This window comes from Sinohyriopsis cumingii, chromosome 13 (genome assembly GCF_028554795.1).
Source record: "Sinohyriopsis cumingii isolate HCF-2022 chromosome 13, ASM2855479v2, whole genome shotgun sequence".
NCBI lineage: Eukaryota > Metazoa > Mollusca > Bivalvia > Unionida > Unionidae > Sinohyriopsis > Sinohyriopsis cumingii.
This window is the reverse complement of record NC_142973.1, coordinates 46,093,708-46,113,466: the sequence shown is the minus strand read 5'-3', so window position 1 is coordinate 46,113,466 and position 19,759 is coordinate 46,093,708. Positions and strand designations below refer to the sequence as shown.

At 35.3% G+C, this 19,759-nt stretch overlaps 1 protein-coding gene across 2 annotated transcripts in view; it reads left to right on the top strand.

Moving 5' to 3' along the window:
• The window catches only part of LOC149785346 (collagen alpha-6(VI) chain-like), a 98,402-nt gene that overhangs the window by 47,272 nt on the left and 31,371 nt on the right, over positions 1-19,759 (top strand). For both annotated transcript variants that reach the window (XM_089979237.1, XM_089979236.1), the window contains 5 exons: positions 3,136-3,699; positions 6,792-6,992; positions 9,368-9,559; positions 9,914-10,069; positions 14,443-14,786. In XM_089979237.1, coding sequence (XP_089835363.1) covers positions 3,136-3,699; positions 6,792-6,992; positions 9,368-9,559; positions 9,914-10,069; positions 14,443-14,786 — 1,457 coding nt within the window. The remainder of the gene's footprint in view (positions 1-3,135; positions 3,700-6,791; positions 6,993-9,367; positions 9,560-9,913; positions 10,070-14,442; positions 14,787-19,759) is intronic.

Below are 19,759 nucleotides of genomic sequence, written 5' to 3'. Positions count from 1 at the left end.
GCAGTTGTAAAGCTGATGTTGTACAAGTTTAAGGCATCAGTTAAAGGTTGATTTAGTAATTGATGTATCGTGTATTTTATCTTGCTTTACGGGTTTAAAATTAAAATCAAATGGCTCTAAAAGATAAATCTGGCGTTTGTTTAACATGAAACAGCAACTTGTTTTGCCTGAAATTCAGTCATTAGTACTGTGCGCGATTTTCGCGAGCTACGTGAAATGGTATTGTTGTCTTATTGCTTGGGCATACATACAGTGCGCGAGCTATATTAATTATAGGTCAGCTGTTTTATAGATATCTGTAATTGTTATACGACTTAAATCTACTTCTGTTCCATCTTCATCATTAATTGTTATATTTAATTTGTTTATAGTACCATTTGCAATTATTCAAATGGACTGTTAATATTGTCTGAAATGATATTACCGTATTATAAATTTTTAATAGGTAGCGTCGATAGTAAAGTAGAACAGGATACGTTACAGTAGTTGTTAATATTTTTTTCAGTTAATCAAGGAAACTACACAATTTGTTAGGCTTCAAAAATCCACAAACTGTACTTGAATCGTTCGATGTCTGACTATTAAACCCTATTAAGTTACAGTTTTAGTTTGCTAAATGCACGGTTTACTATTTTTCGGAGTCATTAAACTTTAAAAGTTATGTTTCTGACAATTATTAAGTATGATTTCTTCATTGTCATCATTATCAGTTATTCCTTCTTTAATTTTTCCTTGTGCATTTCAAGATTATAGGAACCTTCATGGATTGATATAGTATTTGTTTCATTCTCATCGTTTGTATAGTAGAATATATTAAGGGTTTTATTATTTGGAATATTGTAATAACCAAGTACAAGATCTATTTTCAGAAATGAAGTGTGTATTTACATCTTTGGTATCCATTGCATTTAAGACATGGATATCTCTCTCAGATTATCCTTCCACGTCATTGTAACTAAGTTTCGATGTTAGTAAACAGATCTCTCCTATAGGAAATATATTTCCTCCATTTTAGTAACGAGAATCCTTTGCAGTCGGCTTGTCGTTACGTCCCTGCAATCATTTGTTGTATTCTGTAACTATCATAGTAAATCTATCGTGACTTAATTCTTATTGGTTATTGATTTACTCACCATTTCATCGATGCTATTTAACTTACTTAGAGCCGGAGTTATAATCTCATTGTACTTTTATGCTTTATTTTATAATATCTTGGCTTTTAAAGCTTATGCAACAAACTCCAGTACATTTTGTATCAAGTTCTGTATAAGCTAGATGTATAATAAATAATGTAGCTGTTTGTGCAATACCTAAACTTGCAGATACAAAATCGATTCCACCGGACACACTTGCAATACCAACAAATACACAACTAAAATTTATATGACTTTTTTACACATTCATCAAACATCTATGGACTGTTCTTCCGCTTTAATTAAATTATTCCTAATTTTATTATTTTTCATCAACCTAATTCCATTATATTTATGCAGTTTATGAAACATTTAAAGTGATTAAATATACAGTTAATCGTTTCACAGAATTATTTTGTTTATTATGCTATCCATTGTGCTGTTTAATATTCAATAGTAAATTGACTCAATGAATTAAAATGTAACCAGTATTATTACTTCTTCTATACACATGTTAGTTGATTTATCTATTTTAAAGACTAAATATCCTATTCGAAAGCATATTGTTACTTATTGTAAGAGCTGAATTTAACTTTGCATAGTAAATAGTGTTAATTATGTTGTTAGTTTAGCTTGCTATTTATTAGTAAAAATGTTATGATGTTTTATTCTTAGTCTTTGGTGCGCTTACTGGGCTAGATGATTTCTGGAAATATATTTAGTTTATTTATAATCGGCTTGCAGAAGTCTCTACCGTTCCTACTTTTTTTTGGTGTTATATTCTTTTTAAATATATCGCTTAAAATATATAATACCTTCATTCCTAAAGCAATAACAAAACCAGCTATCAGTCAGTACGTGTATTTTGATATTTTGTCAACTTGTAATCCTACTGTGTCTCCAGTTCTTTGTCATAAAGCTTTGCTCTTTAAAAAAAAACTTGTCTGTCTTCCACTTGTAAACGTTCTTCAAGCCGCTTCCCATGCTAAACTCTACGTGGATCTTGTGGTTTTATCTTTTTATACAAAAAACATTTATGCAAATGTTCAGCCTCAGACTAGGCACTAACCCTGCTAATGCTTGTTCATTGGTGACCAATTCGCAAGTGTGTACGGCCTTAAAGGCATGTTCAACCGTAGCCTTTCCAGCTCTCAGAGACGTCTGAGGACAATTTCACGTATGCAGTTAGACCATACCCATAACTATTTTTTTAATTGTTTAGATTAAATTTGCTAAATTCTTAATAACTGACAATATTCAATGAATTTGAATGGTGATATGTCTTTGTGACCTCAGAATGAAAGTAAATATGAACATGCTATGAATTATCCATGTCATTCAAAATGAAATACCGCTACACATTCAACAATGGAACATCACAATAAAGGAGAAAAACAATGAAAATTAGAAAAGTAGGAAAGAAAAAAATTCAAAAGTTGCATGAACTAAACATGGAGAAAGAAGTAGGTGTGTGTGTGTGTGTGTGATTTGGATTTTTAACGTAGCTTTAACAATGTTTCAGTCATCTCGCTAAGATGTCTGCAGTGTGATACTTTATATTGATGTCTAGCACTTGGACATCATGCCGCAGACATGTAGCATGATGTAACACCCAGTCACATTATCCTGACACCAGGCCGACCAGCCCTAACGCTAACCTCTTAATGCTGAGCGCCAAGCGAGGCACTTGTTAGTACCAGTTTTGTAAGTCTTTGGTCTGGCTCGGCCGGGGATCGAACCCAAGACCTCTCGCATCCGAGCCGGATGCTCTAACCACTAGGCCACGGGAGCGGTTAAGAAGTAGGTGGAAAATATAAAGTCAACACCTGCTGTTCCTGTCTTTTAAATCCCTGGGGTATCGATACCTCAAATTAGAGAGCAAACATTATTATTTATAAAGTTTCCCCAGGAGCATGTACATTTCAGACATACAGTTGTTGTTCAACTTAAGCATAATTTATCGTAATTTGTTTATTTCCTTGATATATTATTTACTTTCCAGGGGAATGCAGACACCTAATGGACCTCATAGTAGTTGTAGATGGTTCGGACAGCATCAGCACTGAGGAGTTCGACACGCTTAAGTTTGCCATTAAAAACCTTACGGAAGGAATGACTTTAAGTGATGAAGAAGTCAAATTAGGACTGGTTCTCTACAGCTCCAATGTCTCCAGTACGGTTCCGCTCAGCGCAAATAAGGTGGATCTTAAAGAAAAGATATTGGCCTTGACCCACCCTCGGGATGGAACCAGAACCGACCTGGGTATTGCGATGATGACAGAGATGTTTATCTCCCAAGGTAGGGCCTCGGCACAAAGGTTTGGAATCGTCATCACTGATGGGATCTCCATGAATCGAACCGAGACCACTCTTCAAGCTAACAGGGCCAAAAGAAATGGAATTAACTTGTTCGCTATTGGTCTGACGAATTTTGTGGACAATACTGAGCTAGAGTCTATAGCGTCCTCGCCTGCCCAGGTTTTGTCCGTTGATAGCTTCGATCAGTTGAAGAACAATATGTTCATACTGTTATCAACATTTTGTGCTACTGGATACATTCCAGGAGGTAAGTACACAATATAAATATCAGAGCAGTCGTTTGCCACATTTCTTCACGTACAACATGGACTTACCTTCAGACACACAACCGACCCTGATTGTTCGTCGCATTTTTTTTAATTTTTTTTTTTTTTTTTGTGGGGGGGGGGGGTAATTTAGGTAAATGGTGTCCAAGTATTTTTGTGAAAATTGTCAATGTTGGTGGTCTAGGGTTTTATGAACATTGCGGGTGTTGGTGGCGTAATGTTTTTATTTTTAAATGTAACATAAAAGAGCGTGAGTAGCGGAATGCTTTTATTAACCGTTTGGGTGTCGATAGTGTTTTAGAGCACACTTTAGCGAATAGGAGAATGGGTGGCTTAGGTGTTTTTTTGTGAGAAAAGGTGGTTTTATTATATTGTGTAGTGGGTTGATCGTTGGTGTTTGAAAAAAGATATGTGCGTGGCTCTTGAAAGTTGTGGGAAAGGTAGGGAGTGGCTTCGGGTTTGAAAAATAAATTTAAAAACGGGTAAGAGTTTGTGTGCACGTTTTCTATTTTATGTTAATACAAATTCGTTTCATTCCCACAAAAAAACGATTAACATAAACCAAATATAGAAAATTCGCATCAGAAAACATATTTTTATCTTCTGCGATGAATAAATCGGGTAAATACGTGCAGTTAGCAAGACACGTGACGTTTCACAATATGTGCAGCGTTGCATGTGTTGTATAAAGTCCGTAATATCCTTCATTCTACCGATGTAGGAATTTATGTATTTCGTTACATAACTGAGTAGGCTGCTGCTATGGTACAAACTGAGCTAATCTAATTTTTTTCACATTTTGAATAGATGATGTATTTTACGTATTTCAACCTATCCAGGAAATCAGTTTGACTGTGTAGTTGCTACGCTATTTAAGTTACAGGCGAATAAGCTAGTCTTGCCCGTAATAAAACCAAACTGTTAAATCTCGAGTCAGTAGGTGCAGTCAATTTTATCATTTGTGACATAAAGTCTTCGAGTCAAGTATAGAAGTATTAATTTGGATTATTTTAATAACAATATTTTGGTATATATTTCATTATATTGTACGTGTCTTAACTAATTTATATTTGACCTTAATCAGAAATGTTTGCAAAATGATTACCTCCTCTGTCTGTTGAGTCCTCCCCTTGGGGTGGTTATATGGGAACTGCACTAAAATCGTAATACGGATATTGCGATTTGACATTGTCCTCTGTAAATTACGAATTCTCTCAGACAGCTTTCACGTGTGACTTTCAAGTGAGCGTATTGCGTGCTCAGTTGTTTCAAGTCGTGAGCACAGTTTGAGGCAAGCCACACATTTCAAGTTTATTACTTGTTCTTCGTTGTTGTTTTTTGGGGATGGGGTGAGATGCCTTTTTATTTGCATTACAGCTGCTAGGTGGAGGTATTGTGAACACTGAGAGACTGTGCTACGCACTCTTGTGTATAAGTCACATAATGCAAATCTATAACATTTTTACATTGAGGTTTACTCACATAACTTAGATTTTAATTAATTAAGAACCGAACCACATAACTTTCATTTTCTAATATAGCACTATACGTCTTGACCAACGACCTCAGTTAATAACGCTATCATACTAGCCGTTAACAATCATATAGTACGATGATAGGATCTTGTTCCATTCGTGGCTACCAATTGTAATAACATTTCTGAATAATTTAAAAAGACTAAAATATTTTCTCTATAATTAAATCAGAAATTGAAGAGTTAAGATATTTTCGCGAATGCTATAGTTGATACTTCTACGTAGATGCTATTTGCCTTTGATAACATTAGAAATTATCCAAGGGTTAATCTCCAGCCCAAACCCCAACAACAAATGAACGAACAAAACAAATATGCCGTATCTGGTACTCGACCAGCGTTCTGCCTTGCTCACTTGTTAACAAGGTTTGCATATAAAATCAATACAGACAATACTTTATTACTTGCGCTGCAGTCTGACTGGTCTAGTAATTTGTTTTGATTATCAAAACACACCATACTGGTGCTCATCTTGTTTAATGCTTCATTTTGATTTTCTATGTTCTCATAGACCTTTACGAAATTTTAAAAATATATAAGTGGTCTAGAACCGGATATACAAACCACTCTTAGAGGTTCTCGAAATAGAATACAATTAACTTTTTTGTTGGTAGTTCCTTAAAATGTTTGTTAAGTTATATTTAAAATATAACGTATAGTTTTGTTACTGCATCCACCTTAGAACTTAAAAACTTGTTATATTAATATAAATCATGATAAATCCATGCCTGTGAATATACATTGATAAAACTGTATAAATCCATTTCTATGATTAAAGAAATCATCTAAAATTAAATTAGTTTTTAAAATCTGTAAATGGGGGCATTTAAAAAATCGTAGGGATGTGGCTGACTGTTACGCGGCCTAACTTAGCAAGTAGTTATCGTCAATAACTCTCACAAAATCTGGAAATGTGATGTCATGTTACCAGCGAAAATAATGAGTGTCAAAATAAGCTTAGAGATTATTTTACTTTAACTAACGTTCAGTTAGCCTGACCCAAATTTGTAGAATAACTATGTCTCACGTTTTTCTTTTACATAATTCCATTTTTACAATAAATCATTAGCTTGAAGGCATTATGCTTAATCTTGCCGCTCTATCTTTATGTAAAATTAAATATATTTCTGCACTACATTACCTTATAGCCTGGAGGCTGTAGATATTTTGCACATAAGCTTCAAGTATTAAACAAGTTAAAGCTCATATTGTAAACTTGCATAGATGTTGTTTATATTTGAGGCTTAGTTCGAACAAATCAGACTCAATACTTTGACTGCCAATACTATTTTTCTTATAAAAAAAAAGTGTCATAGGAGTCATTGTGATTTTATGCTCAGATGAACTTACAACCTTGCTAGTTCGAGACCATTCTGGTATACTGTTACACACACACACACACACACACACACGTCTTAAAATGCTTGAACTCATTATTTAGCTAAATATGCCCTTGAATTTGTACATGTATTAGAACCTTTTCACCTGTAATATTATAAGAAATGCACCTTGCTTTGACATAATTATTTCATTTTTCAGGGGCCTATCTTTGCGAGGGTTGTCGAATGAATAATGGTGCCGGGTTTAATAACCATCCCACCGACTGCGACAAGTTCGTGCAATGTTTTCCAGGTGTAAACGGTACTTTACGTGCGGAGATTCAGCAATGTCCTTTCGGAACGTACTGGTTTCTGGACCTATTTACTTGCCTCCCTATTGCTGATGTGTACTGTGCTAACGGTAGGCTTTGGTTTCTTCTCCTTGCTCTGTATTATTCGTGCTTATGTGTTTTTATAACAATAGCATTGCCATATTTTTTTAATTTAATCAACGTTTCATCTACAAATGTGTCAGGATAAACTTTCAAAGAATGTTAACTGTCAAAATTAAAACTTCGAATTTACAGAACCGGGAATTTCAATATTAATAGAACTGTAAATCGAGCTGCATTTGATTTGCTATTTGTCACATAATATTTTCTTTTGCTGTGTAATGCACTCCTAGATTCCTGATTTCTTTTTCTGTTAGAAATGTTACAGAGAGAGAGAGAGTCCATTGCCTACATTGTTAAATTAGAGTTGTGATTTTATCTCTAAATACAAATAGTGGATCTGATGCAGTCCGATTAATTCCAAGTGTAGTCCCGTTAACTCCAAGTATAATCTACATCTGATGCAGTCCCCTTAACTCCAGTTATAATCTACATCTGATGCAGTCCCCATAACTCGATGTATATCCTACATCTGAAGCAGTCCACTTAACTATATCTATTTTATGTCTTCATCTAATGCAGTCCTCTTAACTCCATATATAATCTATATCTGATGCAGTCTCCTTAACGCCAGTTATAATCTACATCTGATGCAGTCCCCATAACTCGATGTATATCCTACATCTGAAGCAGTCCACTTAACTATATCTATTTTATGTCTTCATCTAATGCAGTCCTCTTAACTCTATATATAATCTGTATCTGATGCAGCCCCCTTAACTCCAATTATAATCTACACCTGATGCAGTCCCCTTAACTCTATATACAGTCTACATCTAATGCAGTCCTCTTAGCTCCATATATAATCTACATCTGATGCAGTCCTCTTAACTCCGAGTATAATCTACACCCGATGCAGTCCCCATAACTCGAATTATAGCCTGCACCTGATGCAGTCACCGTAACTCTATCTACAATCTACATCTAATGCAGTCCCCTTAACTCCATATATAGTTCACCATGAAACCTGTAAACACAGACATCCAATAAAAGTAAAGTCGTCCAGTTTAATCCCAAAAAAAATTAAAACTGTTATAAAACACGCGATATCGATCGATACAATTACTTGTTAATTTGTCTTCGTAAATTTAAAGAGGTAAAGTGTTTCCTTAATGCAAACTGATCAAATACATTTTGTCAGTTCATGACTCAGCTGGATTTTCAAAATGATAGATCGACAGCTATGCTACTTTTTTGACATGTGAAAAATTCTGAAAAGGTGCGTCACTCTGCAGCTTTATCGTCTATCACCTGTCCGTCATCATATTGTAACTACAATGTTTATTTTTTAATATTGTTTTATTTATATTGGAAATTTCCTCAGCAGATTGTGATGAAACTGTACTAGTGACACAGCTGCTTGAAGAAGAAAAACAAGCGGAAATTTCATTCAAGTGCAATTTACCTTTAATTAACGTGCAAATAATGATTTGCACAGATGCCCCAAGCATCGGTAACTTTCTCTTTAGATACCGCAAAGGATCAAAGCATGTGTTTTGTGATATTTTTTTTATCCTTGACGACAGAAACTCAAAATGACGTGTGTGTGTGTGTGTGTGTGTGTGTGTGTGTGTGTGTGTTTATGACTTGAACCAATTTTTCTTCTAACAAATTAAAGACATTTTAAACATTTATCTATTATTATTATTATTATTATTAGTAGTAGTAGTAGTAGTAGTAAAATGCGTAAAAGATTTAAATTGTTGTCGTTTTTAAAAAAAATGAGATTACTCGCGAAATTTGTCTCCAACGTATATACCTTTTATCTTCAGCTGCTATTTCCATTTCGTTCATGTTGCGGCATAGGGATTTCGTCCGGTATGTTAGTATGTTACTGTGATATTGCGTGATAGCAGTTTTATTAGCTAAAGGATCCAGCGATTAATAAAACGTCGAAAATTTCCTATTTGCACAACCGCGAAAATAATTTATTTAAATCAAGTAAGTTTTGATTTTCGAAAACTTCAGAGATATAGTCTTCACTTTCACTTCCGATGAGACATTGAATAAAACTTATATATAGGAAGTCGTCTCCTTTAATGACGATTGATAACAAATGTGTTTCTTTTATATATTTTAATGTATAATACATTTTATTTATTTCCGTCAGAGCCGGCACTGAACTAGTAAATCTTTCCAACCGATAGCTCCTTCAAATGCTTCAAAAGTTACTTTATTACAGTCGATAATTTCAATGATTCGTTGATTATTGTAAATACTTCTTACCCTCCTGTTCATGTTTATTGGCAAGGTTCAACTAATAACTGCAATGAACGAGTATCTACAAGTATTAATAACAAGTGGTGCGGACTTTTTATGTTTAAAAGTAAGCATTTAATTTCAGATAAATGTAACCATTCTTCCATCATGGCATACGGACACGACAAAATCTGTCAGGCTTACTATGAGTGCGCATCCGGTGGAAAATCGGTCCCCAAGTGTTGTTCATCAGGGCAAAGGTATTCGGACGGAAAGGGTTGCGTCGCCGATCCATCCTGTGTTGCTCCATGCGAGGTTAACGTCAACAGCACATACTGTAAGTTTATGCATAAATGATGATTGGAAACAAAAGTGTATAAAAAAGAGAGGAACACGCATTTTTCAGACTTTTTATTGCCTTATAAATGACTATGTAGAACATCAGAATTGCACCACCTGCTTAAGAACGTTTAGAAAAACAAATATGAAGCTGTTTTTTATGTGACTTATATTCCATGAAACCGGCCATGTAAGATGGCGACCATGCACGGTTTACTGTGTACAAACTCTGAAAAGCTCTCAAGTCTCCAGCTGAAACTTATGCCTCGTGCTCAGATAAACAATTGCAGACAACAAAAACCGTATATACTCCATATGTTTACTTTTTGAAAACGACCTCTTTCTCTTTTAGCGTGCGATATGCGTGCCATCGCTGATCAGCCAAATATGTTTGAGCAGCACATAGAGGGGTGGGGCTGGATAAAGATGGCTTGCGCACCAGGGACTTCCTTTTTTGAACCCGCGTGTACATGTGCCTTCTTCAATGACAGCTGGAGGGAGAAAGCAGGTTTGATATTAAAGTTCTAGTGCTCAGGACGCAAGCGAAATGCTTAATAAATTAATGTCTAATTATTATGTACAAGAGTATCTTCAAACTATCTTTTATATTCGCAGCGCCATTACATTATGTGCTTTTTTAAAGATATATATATATATATATATATATATATATATATATATATATATATATATATATATATATATAATTTTTATCGCTCTTGAACGGCCTATTAAGGAAACTGCGCCTTATGGGCCATATTTCAAGGGCAACAAAGCTGTATACAATATTGTTGTATTTAAAATATACAGGCAAATGTTCGACCAATATATTATAATATTTATCACATTTTTCACAAATTCAACTACATTAATTACGTTTATAGATAAAGTAGAAAATATAGGATGAGTTTAGCGATAAAATTATTGTAGTTGCAAACAACATTTGCACACCGAATGTGAGACATGTCAGCAAATGTGAAAAAATTTGGAAATTACTGTAGTGGTTGTGGTCTGACACGTCAGGTCAAATGGGGAGTTTCATCATTATTTCATGGCCGACGATGTAATTTCAAGAAAGAAGCAGGTTCAGCCAATCATATGTTAGAATTGATGTCAATATAAGGTCAAAATTGATATTCATTATTGAATCTGAAAAGGAAAGTAGCTCTTAGTATGGCAAAAGGCTATTCGCTCGACAGGATTCACGCACTACAATTCAGAATAAAAATTGCAATTTGTAATTTAGGTAGCACATAATTACAATATCACGAGAGTTGAAGAATTTTCGAGACGTTGCGTTGACATGTTTTAAATTATCCTGTGTATGTCCATTTTTGTTAAACCAATGTATTGTAAGATGCGATATTATTTTATGATCAATTTTGCTCCGTTCATTGTCAGAATTGTGCAGTATTTTTCCATGCTGTACTGCTTCATACAAGGACATGTGTGTCTAAAAATAATATCGTGTGTTAGGAACTACTTTTGATTGTAAACAATGTACGTTCATATAGCGGACGTAGGAGCTTTTGATTTATTAGAATTGTGAATCGATGAACTAAACAAGCTGTTTGGTCCTGATAAAAGTACGATGATAAAGTAGACGATGTGGATGAGCTCAGCGAATCACAAAAGAAACTTTCAACCAAGTAAACGAATGTACATTATATCCACAATGTCCACAATAAACGTGAGACATGGTTGAGACTATGAGTTGTGCTCTCATGGGTCTATGACAATGGCACAGAAAGGCATATTAAGGTCAAGTGCTATCCCGTCTCCCTCAGAAACCATTTTACAAGTCATTCACATCACCACTAATTTTTTTTAAAAATGCAACTGAACTAGGCGGGTTTTGTTTAAAAAACGGCAACGGCCTCAGAGCCAAGACGACGAAGAGGTCATATTTCCCTTGGCGAAATGGACTGTCACGCCGTAGCTGCTCTGCAATTTTCCCTGTTGTACTTTTTTGATACAATATTTGGATTTGTAGTAGCGATAAAAGTCATACAGGCAACGTAAATAGGTAGGGCCCATCCAACAAAAAGCATAAAAGTGACAGGGCATAGACAGGTGCCGTCGTTAGCAGGTAATAACAATTTACTCAAAATGTACTTTCTTACTTATTTCTGCTGATCAGAATAACACGGGTTCCAAAACTTGATTGACACCAAGAAATTGTACTGTAATTTCGACTATATTTCCGACAGAAATCAAATTGTCCTTACTGCACTCATAAACTAAATGAATGTGATATTCCTTAACAAACAATATTTAATCTTTCGTCCTTCTGAGAATTTCAGTTTAAAGAATTTATATCTTTTCATTCATTATGAATCCAAACAATCAATCCATCCAGTCACATGTACACAGTTCGAAATTGACCAAGCTAATAAATCCAGTGCATCACAAATATAAAAGCAGAATTTAGCTGGGTCGACAGAAAACAAAATTTCTCCATTCCCGACGAACGGAAAAGTTGTTTCAAGGCATTTTCACTCACAATGACTCTGAATTTCAATTTTAAGTAGACCAAAACGAAAGTAAACTTCACAACGAATGATTGAGCGCGCGATCATGTTCAAAGGTCGTGTGGCGGTGCTATGTGTGCATAAATACTATTACTATGTATTGTTGAATAAACAGTTGTGCATTTACTTCTGGAATCAACATAAATTCAATTACTTTGTTTCTTGTAGATTTTTTATTATTATTCAGCCTTAGGTAGAAAAGTAAAATGAGTATATAACATTAAGGTTACTACATTTCTTTGGGAAAATATTAACTAGGTTTTAAAACAAAAGTAATACTCCACTCCTTTAGTCGTGCAGTATTGCTCAGAAAAGCTCGTGCATATTTTCTCATATAAATTCAATAACCTATATATATATATATATATATATATATATATATATATATATATATATATATATATATATATATATATATATATATATATATATATATATATATATATATATGAATAATATAGTATGATGGTTGTTAAGGAAAAGAGAAAATACATTTTGTTAACGATTTTCAAAATAAGGATAAATCTTAAAAAAAAGTTACCTCCACCACAAATCCGTGAAGAGACGAGACTACGGCTGTTCGATAAACAAATAAGTGGAATGCAAATAATATGAAGAAAAAACACAACACTGGACCAGAGTGAAAGAGTGAAATTTAAAGGAGTACGATCTTTTTCGCGATGTTTCACGTGTGAGTATTTTACATAAAATGAAAGCAGAAAGTAAGTTGACGTTTTCTCAGATCTAAGCAATGTCTAATATAGCACTCTTAACATGTTTCTAGATAAAGCAAGGAAGAAAATAGCTCAAATGTGCGTGCTAATCTATTTGGCTACCTGGCATCAGATATATTTTGAACGTGTGAATTTAAAATCCGCTAAACATATTTTTTTAAAGCAGAAAGAAATTTTCGAAAAAATGAGACCTTCCTAATCAAAGCGAGTGAATGTTTACAATTAAGCAAGTAATTTTAGATGAAGGAGTCGTTTACAAACTTGAAGATCGCAATGGAGATGAAATAGAGGTCATGTTTTGCGAACAAGAGTTACCTCTATACAACAAATAAGATCACATACAGAAAGTTGAACAAGATTGAGGTCCAAACAGTGGCATCTAAAGTGTGTGTATTAATGAAATATAGAGGATATGAGGTCTGTGACACCTATATCGAAGACTACTGAAAAGAATACATAAACAACATCCATTAAGGAACACACTGTTTTTGGGATAATGGGTTTCTAGCTGAGGAAAAATATGACTATGAAGGCCTTGGAACTTGCATAACAATCGAATTTCTTTTGACTACAAAACCGAATCCGAAAATCGCACCAGTAAATTGCAAACTGGCAAATATGAAACATCCGAGAATACAAATCCAATACAGACAATATCCCGTCAGGGTAATAAGAAATTATAATGGATAAGTGAAAAGGAAATAGACACTAGTCACAATGAGTTCGAAGAAATATTAAAAGAGCCACGACGTATATAGCTTTGAAATGTTTGCATATCACCCAGTTAGGCTATCCCCATCCGGATGGAATTAAATTTACTTTGACACGAAAAGAAAAGAGACTTCAATCATTAATGATAAACCAACACCAGTGAAAAAAATATACAGGTGTTTGCAAATATACAGGTGTTTGGAAATATTTATGTCTGATACTACTCCTCAGGCATTATTCAAAAGATATTGCTGTGATTTTGATCCGGGACGTTTTGCTGAGTACAAGTAGATCCTAACAGCAATATGGTATTCAAAATTTGTTTTTAAAATTTAGGCTTTTACCTAAAAAAATCCATATTAATATTGAAGATTCAAAGCTCATTATTGGACTTCCATTGATGTTTGCATAATGAATACCAACATGTTTGGTTGATTCAGTGCTTGAACGAACAGCATTATGTTTTTGATATGTATGCACATGCCAATAGTACTGCTGATACACGTGATTAAATCAGTTACGATGGTACCGCATATGATTTTCACAGTGTATGTAAATCTGGGGTTAGAACTAACTTTTATCAAGGGAAGTAACTCTTAATATCATCACTTAAGTGTATAAAAATTCAGACTAGTTTAACGGTTAAAATAAGTCGTATAATACCCTTGTGTGAGCGGTACAGTAATTTTAGAGTGGTATTATTTTCTGGAAATTTTTCGATTGTACTACTTCAAATTATCCAACAGTCGAGTTCTCTCACCTTACCTACTTCAAAATTTCGCATGCGGAATCGACTAAGCGCAACGGACGAAGCACTATAGACTACAAATGTGGGTTCCTGAAATAAATATCGCTGTATACATAAACTGTATTTCTGTCTGGCAGTCTATCCATATTTTTTTCAGAGTGCAAGCCTGAAATTTACCTTCCCTTTGACGTCGACTCCAATGACAAGTCTGGTCTCAACTCACACGTTCAGAATTCCAAAGTCGTGGTACGTGGAGGCGTCGCTTATTTTGATGGCACCGCTCGTTTAGTTATCCCAAGGTTCACAAACCTGGATTACGGCACTACATTGATCATAAAAATCCGTTACAGGTCGGATCCGGATAACAAAATGAGGTCCCTTATATCCAATGCTGACTGTGGTATAACGCCAGCCATCCTAATCTCGGAAAACAAAGAGGAGTTAAATTTCGGTGTGGACACGGATACTGAATCGTTTAAATATGTCACACTTCCTAATACGGTAAGACCTCCCTCTGATGTTATTTTTTATTTGTCCTTTTATCCCTGGAGCAGAGAACTATTGGGTTGTCTGGTGTGTGCCTGTGTTAGGCCGATAAATCAGCCACTCACCCGTGACGATATTGATTTTCGGTTTAGGGGATGATATCACATATTAATTAAAAGCTGCAAAAATGTGCAGTCAGTGTTGGCTGCACACATCTGTGTACGTTTTATACACTTACTGGTATTTCTCGGGACTGTGAAGCTACCGTTGGCTGAAGGGTTCTTATGGTGACATATGCATAATGTTTCTGGAGCAAATCCTATGTTTGGTGACTTATAAATCCACGTGGAATAGCACAACAATCTGTCCTGTTGCCATTTTGAATTTCGCTCTATATATGTGTCTAAAGTGTACGCAGGTTTGTTCCGGAAAGATTTGCATGCTGAATAATTGCACATTTGAATGAACTGATGACGTCATATCCATATATCGTCCATCAGTAACAGCACAGATTTGGGTGGGTTGATTTATCAGGCTTGTCTGTGTAAGCATAGTTAGTGAAAAATGTTGAATTTCTTTTCATTTCTACTAATCCTATGTTAAAGTTTCAAGATATCAAACTCTCGTTCGGGCTCTGATGATATCGATAAAGACTAAATTTATTTCTGTGTTGTCGCCCTTTATTAATATCGTGGACATATTGCATGACGGCGGCTGTCTCATTTGTATTCAGTGGAGGGATGTTATTAAGTACCACATTGTTAATGACGTCAGACGCCGTCGAATATATATATATATATATATATATATATATATATATATATATATATATATATATATATATATATATATATTAAATGTGGGTGGGGACGGTGTGTACAATAAATGTTCGAAATAAATTAGCTTAACGAGGAAAATGTGAAGATATTGATTGAGCAAATTATTGTCCTACCTTCCTGTGTTTGAACAAAGAAAGGAAACATAAAATGGCTAAAGACGAAAATAATCATCGCTCGAGAAGAAGAAGAAGAAACAGGTAAATTTTGGTTAGATTGTTTGGCAGTTTTCCTTCGGCGGATAAGTAATCGAACTGTTTCTTCAACAACGGCAAGTCATCAAGAAGTCAGACTTAGATGTCAAACTGCCCCAAAACGTTCCCTTAGATATGTGTGCATTTCCTTTTTACCCCAAATGGAAACAAGACCCTTAACTTTACAAAATGATACCGGTGTGGCTTAGTGGTTAACGTGCCAGACTCGTGACCATAAAAGATTCGAATCCTACCATCGTATCAGCCCAGTTCGGTTACCATGGCATGTCCCTAGCCAAGGGACATCACTCGAATTGCCTCAGCACTAAATAACCTATATGTGTTGCTAAACCATTCACTTTCCGCATTTCAATTAAAATGATAAATAACGATTGAAAAAATGACGTAGAACAATCATTTTTATTATTATTTATTGCCGTTTTTATTGTGTCATCAATATCATCTTTCTAAGGCTAGAGGTTACTATCTCTTTCTGCTGTATATAAACTATTCCTTTGAAAGATTTGACAGCAAAACTTCAGTGCAGTTGTACCAAACCCGCCAAAAGCATATATTCCTGCGATTCCTAAATTAGCTTCTGCGCTGTTAAAAAATTATTTTCTGCCTTGCATGTCTTTATGACACTTCTGTCATGTTCAATCTCGTTAACCAAATCATTCTTAATTTCGTTAGTATTTGGTAACGCGAAGTCAATATAAATGTCCGTCAAGAGTGTGATGAAGCCGGAATTGTCTCTCCCATTTATATTTTATATGCATGGAATAGAAAGCTTAGAAAAGCACCAGCGTCTGAATGTCTAATATATTTTTAAACAAATTTAACGAGTATTTTATCGATTTATCCATATTCTAGAATTTAGCAGTTTTCGAATGTTTGTTTATCGACATTTAATATAATTATCCTTTGGTATACTGGTAATCATTATGAATCGGTATAATATTTCATCACCTAATCAGATTATCATGTAGGATCACGCGTGCTTTAAAGAGGTCAGTTGTAGTCTGGCTAAATGAAATTGGAATAATCAAACCATATGACTTCATGGAAGTCCATGTTCCATCAGTTCTTGTATATCTGTTCCAAACGATTGATGCAACAAATGTAAGAGAGGAGATTAATAGGTTAATGGTAATTAGTGTTAATTATGTTATTAGCCTTAATTGCCAATTATTATTGCGGAAATTTCAAAACATTTCTGGTACTGGATTTAGGTATCCATTTTGGTACAGTAACTAATTCAACTTGTTGTTCTTGAGACGTTTCATGTTGTTTAGCAAGTTTTAAAATATAAGCAACGTAGCTCTTTCAATAAATCATCACCAGAACTCAGACAACGACACCACCACCTAACAAATAATAAAATCTTTTTGACACAGCGAATTTTAAATTGTTCATTTATCTTGTGATGCTGTGCTACAGTTTATTCTTGCCTCTTTTGAAACCTTCTTGTTTTAATCTTTTATTTCTTGTAACATTTCCTAAGTTCTCAATTGAATTTAGATCGACACGAATCTTAGTAGTGAAGGGGGACACTTTACGTACAATGGGAATTAGCATTAAAAACACCCTTGGGACACTTTACGTACAATGGAAATTTAACATGGAGAAAAATCGTGGGACACTTTACGTACAAGGGGAATTAACATGGAGAAAAATCGTGGGACACTTTACGTACAAGGGAATTTAACATGGGAATAAATCGTGGGATACTATACGTACAAGGGGAATTTAACATGGGATTTTTTTTTTTTTAAAAAGTTTTTTTAAAATTTAAATTTAAATTTAAATTTAAAAAAGGGGTAGGCAATTCAAAGACTATCTCTTTTCGAGAAATATGGCTGGCCCTGAAAAGGGCCTTTGGGTTTTATGTTAATGTATTCATTAACATAAATGGCACCGCATTGGTCTTCTTCTTGTCCTTAGGCTGCGTCTTACTGTTGGTCCGTACATCAGCACTCTTTTCAGGCATCCTTGTCTTTCGACGTAGATCCTACGTATCCACAGGCTGGTGTTTGTCCTGTGGACAACGGTCCACTTGGATCGGACATACATGAGCAAGTCTGTCCGAAACATCATGGAAGACACAAGGGTGGATGACTCAACTGTAGTCCACATCTTGAAGCGACGAGAACAGGTGAATCAATGCATTGAACGGCGCTTATTTATAGGCGGAGGAAGGATTGAAACGGATTGAGTTCATTTACCAATCCGAACACGCGTTACAGAATTCAGTCAGCTCGCATCCAATCCGAAGAGAGCAGTCTGTGACGTCACGTAGTCAATATAGATTCGCTAGCGCTTGTGTGCAGTCAGTCTATGCGACAGTGATTCAACATGACGGAAACTCAGAAAACGGTCCATTGGGGTGCACCAGCAGGGGAGACTGCCCAAGGGAACTCGGACTTACTTTCAGAAGAGGTGAATTGGGATTTTGTGGATTTTCTCTCCTCGCAAGAATTTGTTCCGGAACCTTCGTTACTTTCTTCATTACCGCAAGTGGAGAATTTTAGACAGAGACAGAAAGAAGAATTGGAGAAATTTATACAACGACAAAAGGAAGCGGAACAGGCTTTTCTCCTACAGCAACAGCAACAAGAAGAAGAAGAGGTAAGAAAAAAACAACAGCAAGAAGAAGTAGCAGCAAAGAAACAAGAGGGTGAAAATCAAACGGTCACGGTACTGTTGGACATTTTAGCGGAGTTAAGAAGTCTGAAACAAATGTATCAGACTTCTTTATCACGACCGAAGAGAATACGACCTTCCCGAGCCAAACATGTCAACCCTGTGACTAAGCCTACCGTACCACCCTTAGTGATTTCAACCCAATCATCATCATCATCATCAACATTACGCAGTCCAGAAGTAGGCCTTGGCCGTGGCAAAGGCTTAAGGCAGTTAAAATTGATTGCTTAAACTCACCCCTACACCATGAAGAAAAAAGGCCCTTTTCAGGGCCACCCACATTTCTCGAAAAGAAATACAATTTCAATTTGCCAATAACTCAAAAAAACTCACCCATGTTACCCTTATAGTACGTGTCTGTGTATGAGTGCGTGAGTGTAGCTTCTTATTTTAAAATCACAACTCAAAGACACTTACCTTATATCATTCATTTATTCTTTTCTCCATTTTTTTACAATCCAATTCACAATTTATAACACAACACTTTAATAATAAGTTCATTGATTTCTTCTTTTCTCCTTGTTTAGTCTCTCTGTTTTTTGAATTTCTTCACCGTCACACTCTTTTCCTCTTCTTCCTCCTCGCTCTCTTCCCTTCTTCTTTTTTTCTCCTGTTTCTTTTTCTTCACCTGTCTTCTTTCTTCCTCAGAAGAATCCCTCTCTTCCTCTGAAGAATCCCTCTCTTCTTCTGAAGAATTCCTCTTTTCTTCTGACTCCTCTTGTTTCTTTTTTGGGCAATCTGGAGACCAATGTCCTTTTTCTTGACAATAATAACAGGTATCTTCACTTTTGTCTCTTTAGTCCCTGTTTTTTTTCTTTTTTGACGGTCTGGACACTCTGAAGACCAATGCCCTTTCTTCTGACAGATATAGCAAGTATCTTGACTTTTATCTCTAAAGGAAGGAGAGTAGTCCGTAGGCTGGTCTGAAGAGAATTTTCTAATGACCCCTCGCAAAGCTCTGACGAAACGTTCCATCTGGTCAGTCTCTTCCATCGTTGTGCTCGGCTTGAGAGTGAAATGAATAGTGAAAGGACAAGACACACACCCTTTTATATACGCTGGTCTGCCAGGACTATAAAGTAGTTTATGGTGTTTGAACTTGAGTCATTTGACTTTTTGCTTTCAAGATGAAACGATCCCATTCATTCGAGAAGAAAGAAGAAAGTAAGAGGCAGAAACGTGATCTATCGCCTCGTACCAGGGCTGAAATCTTGGCACAAATTCATGCCAGTGATTTTGAAGAGGACATGAGTGA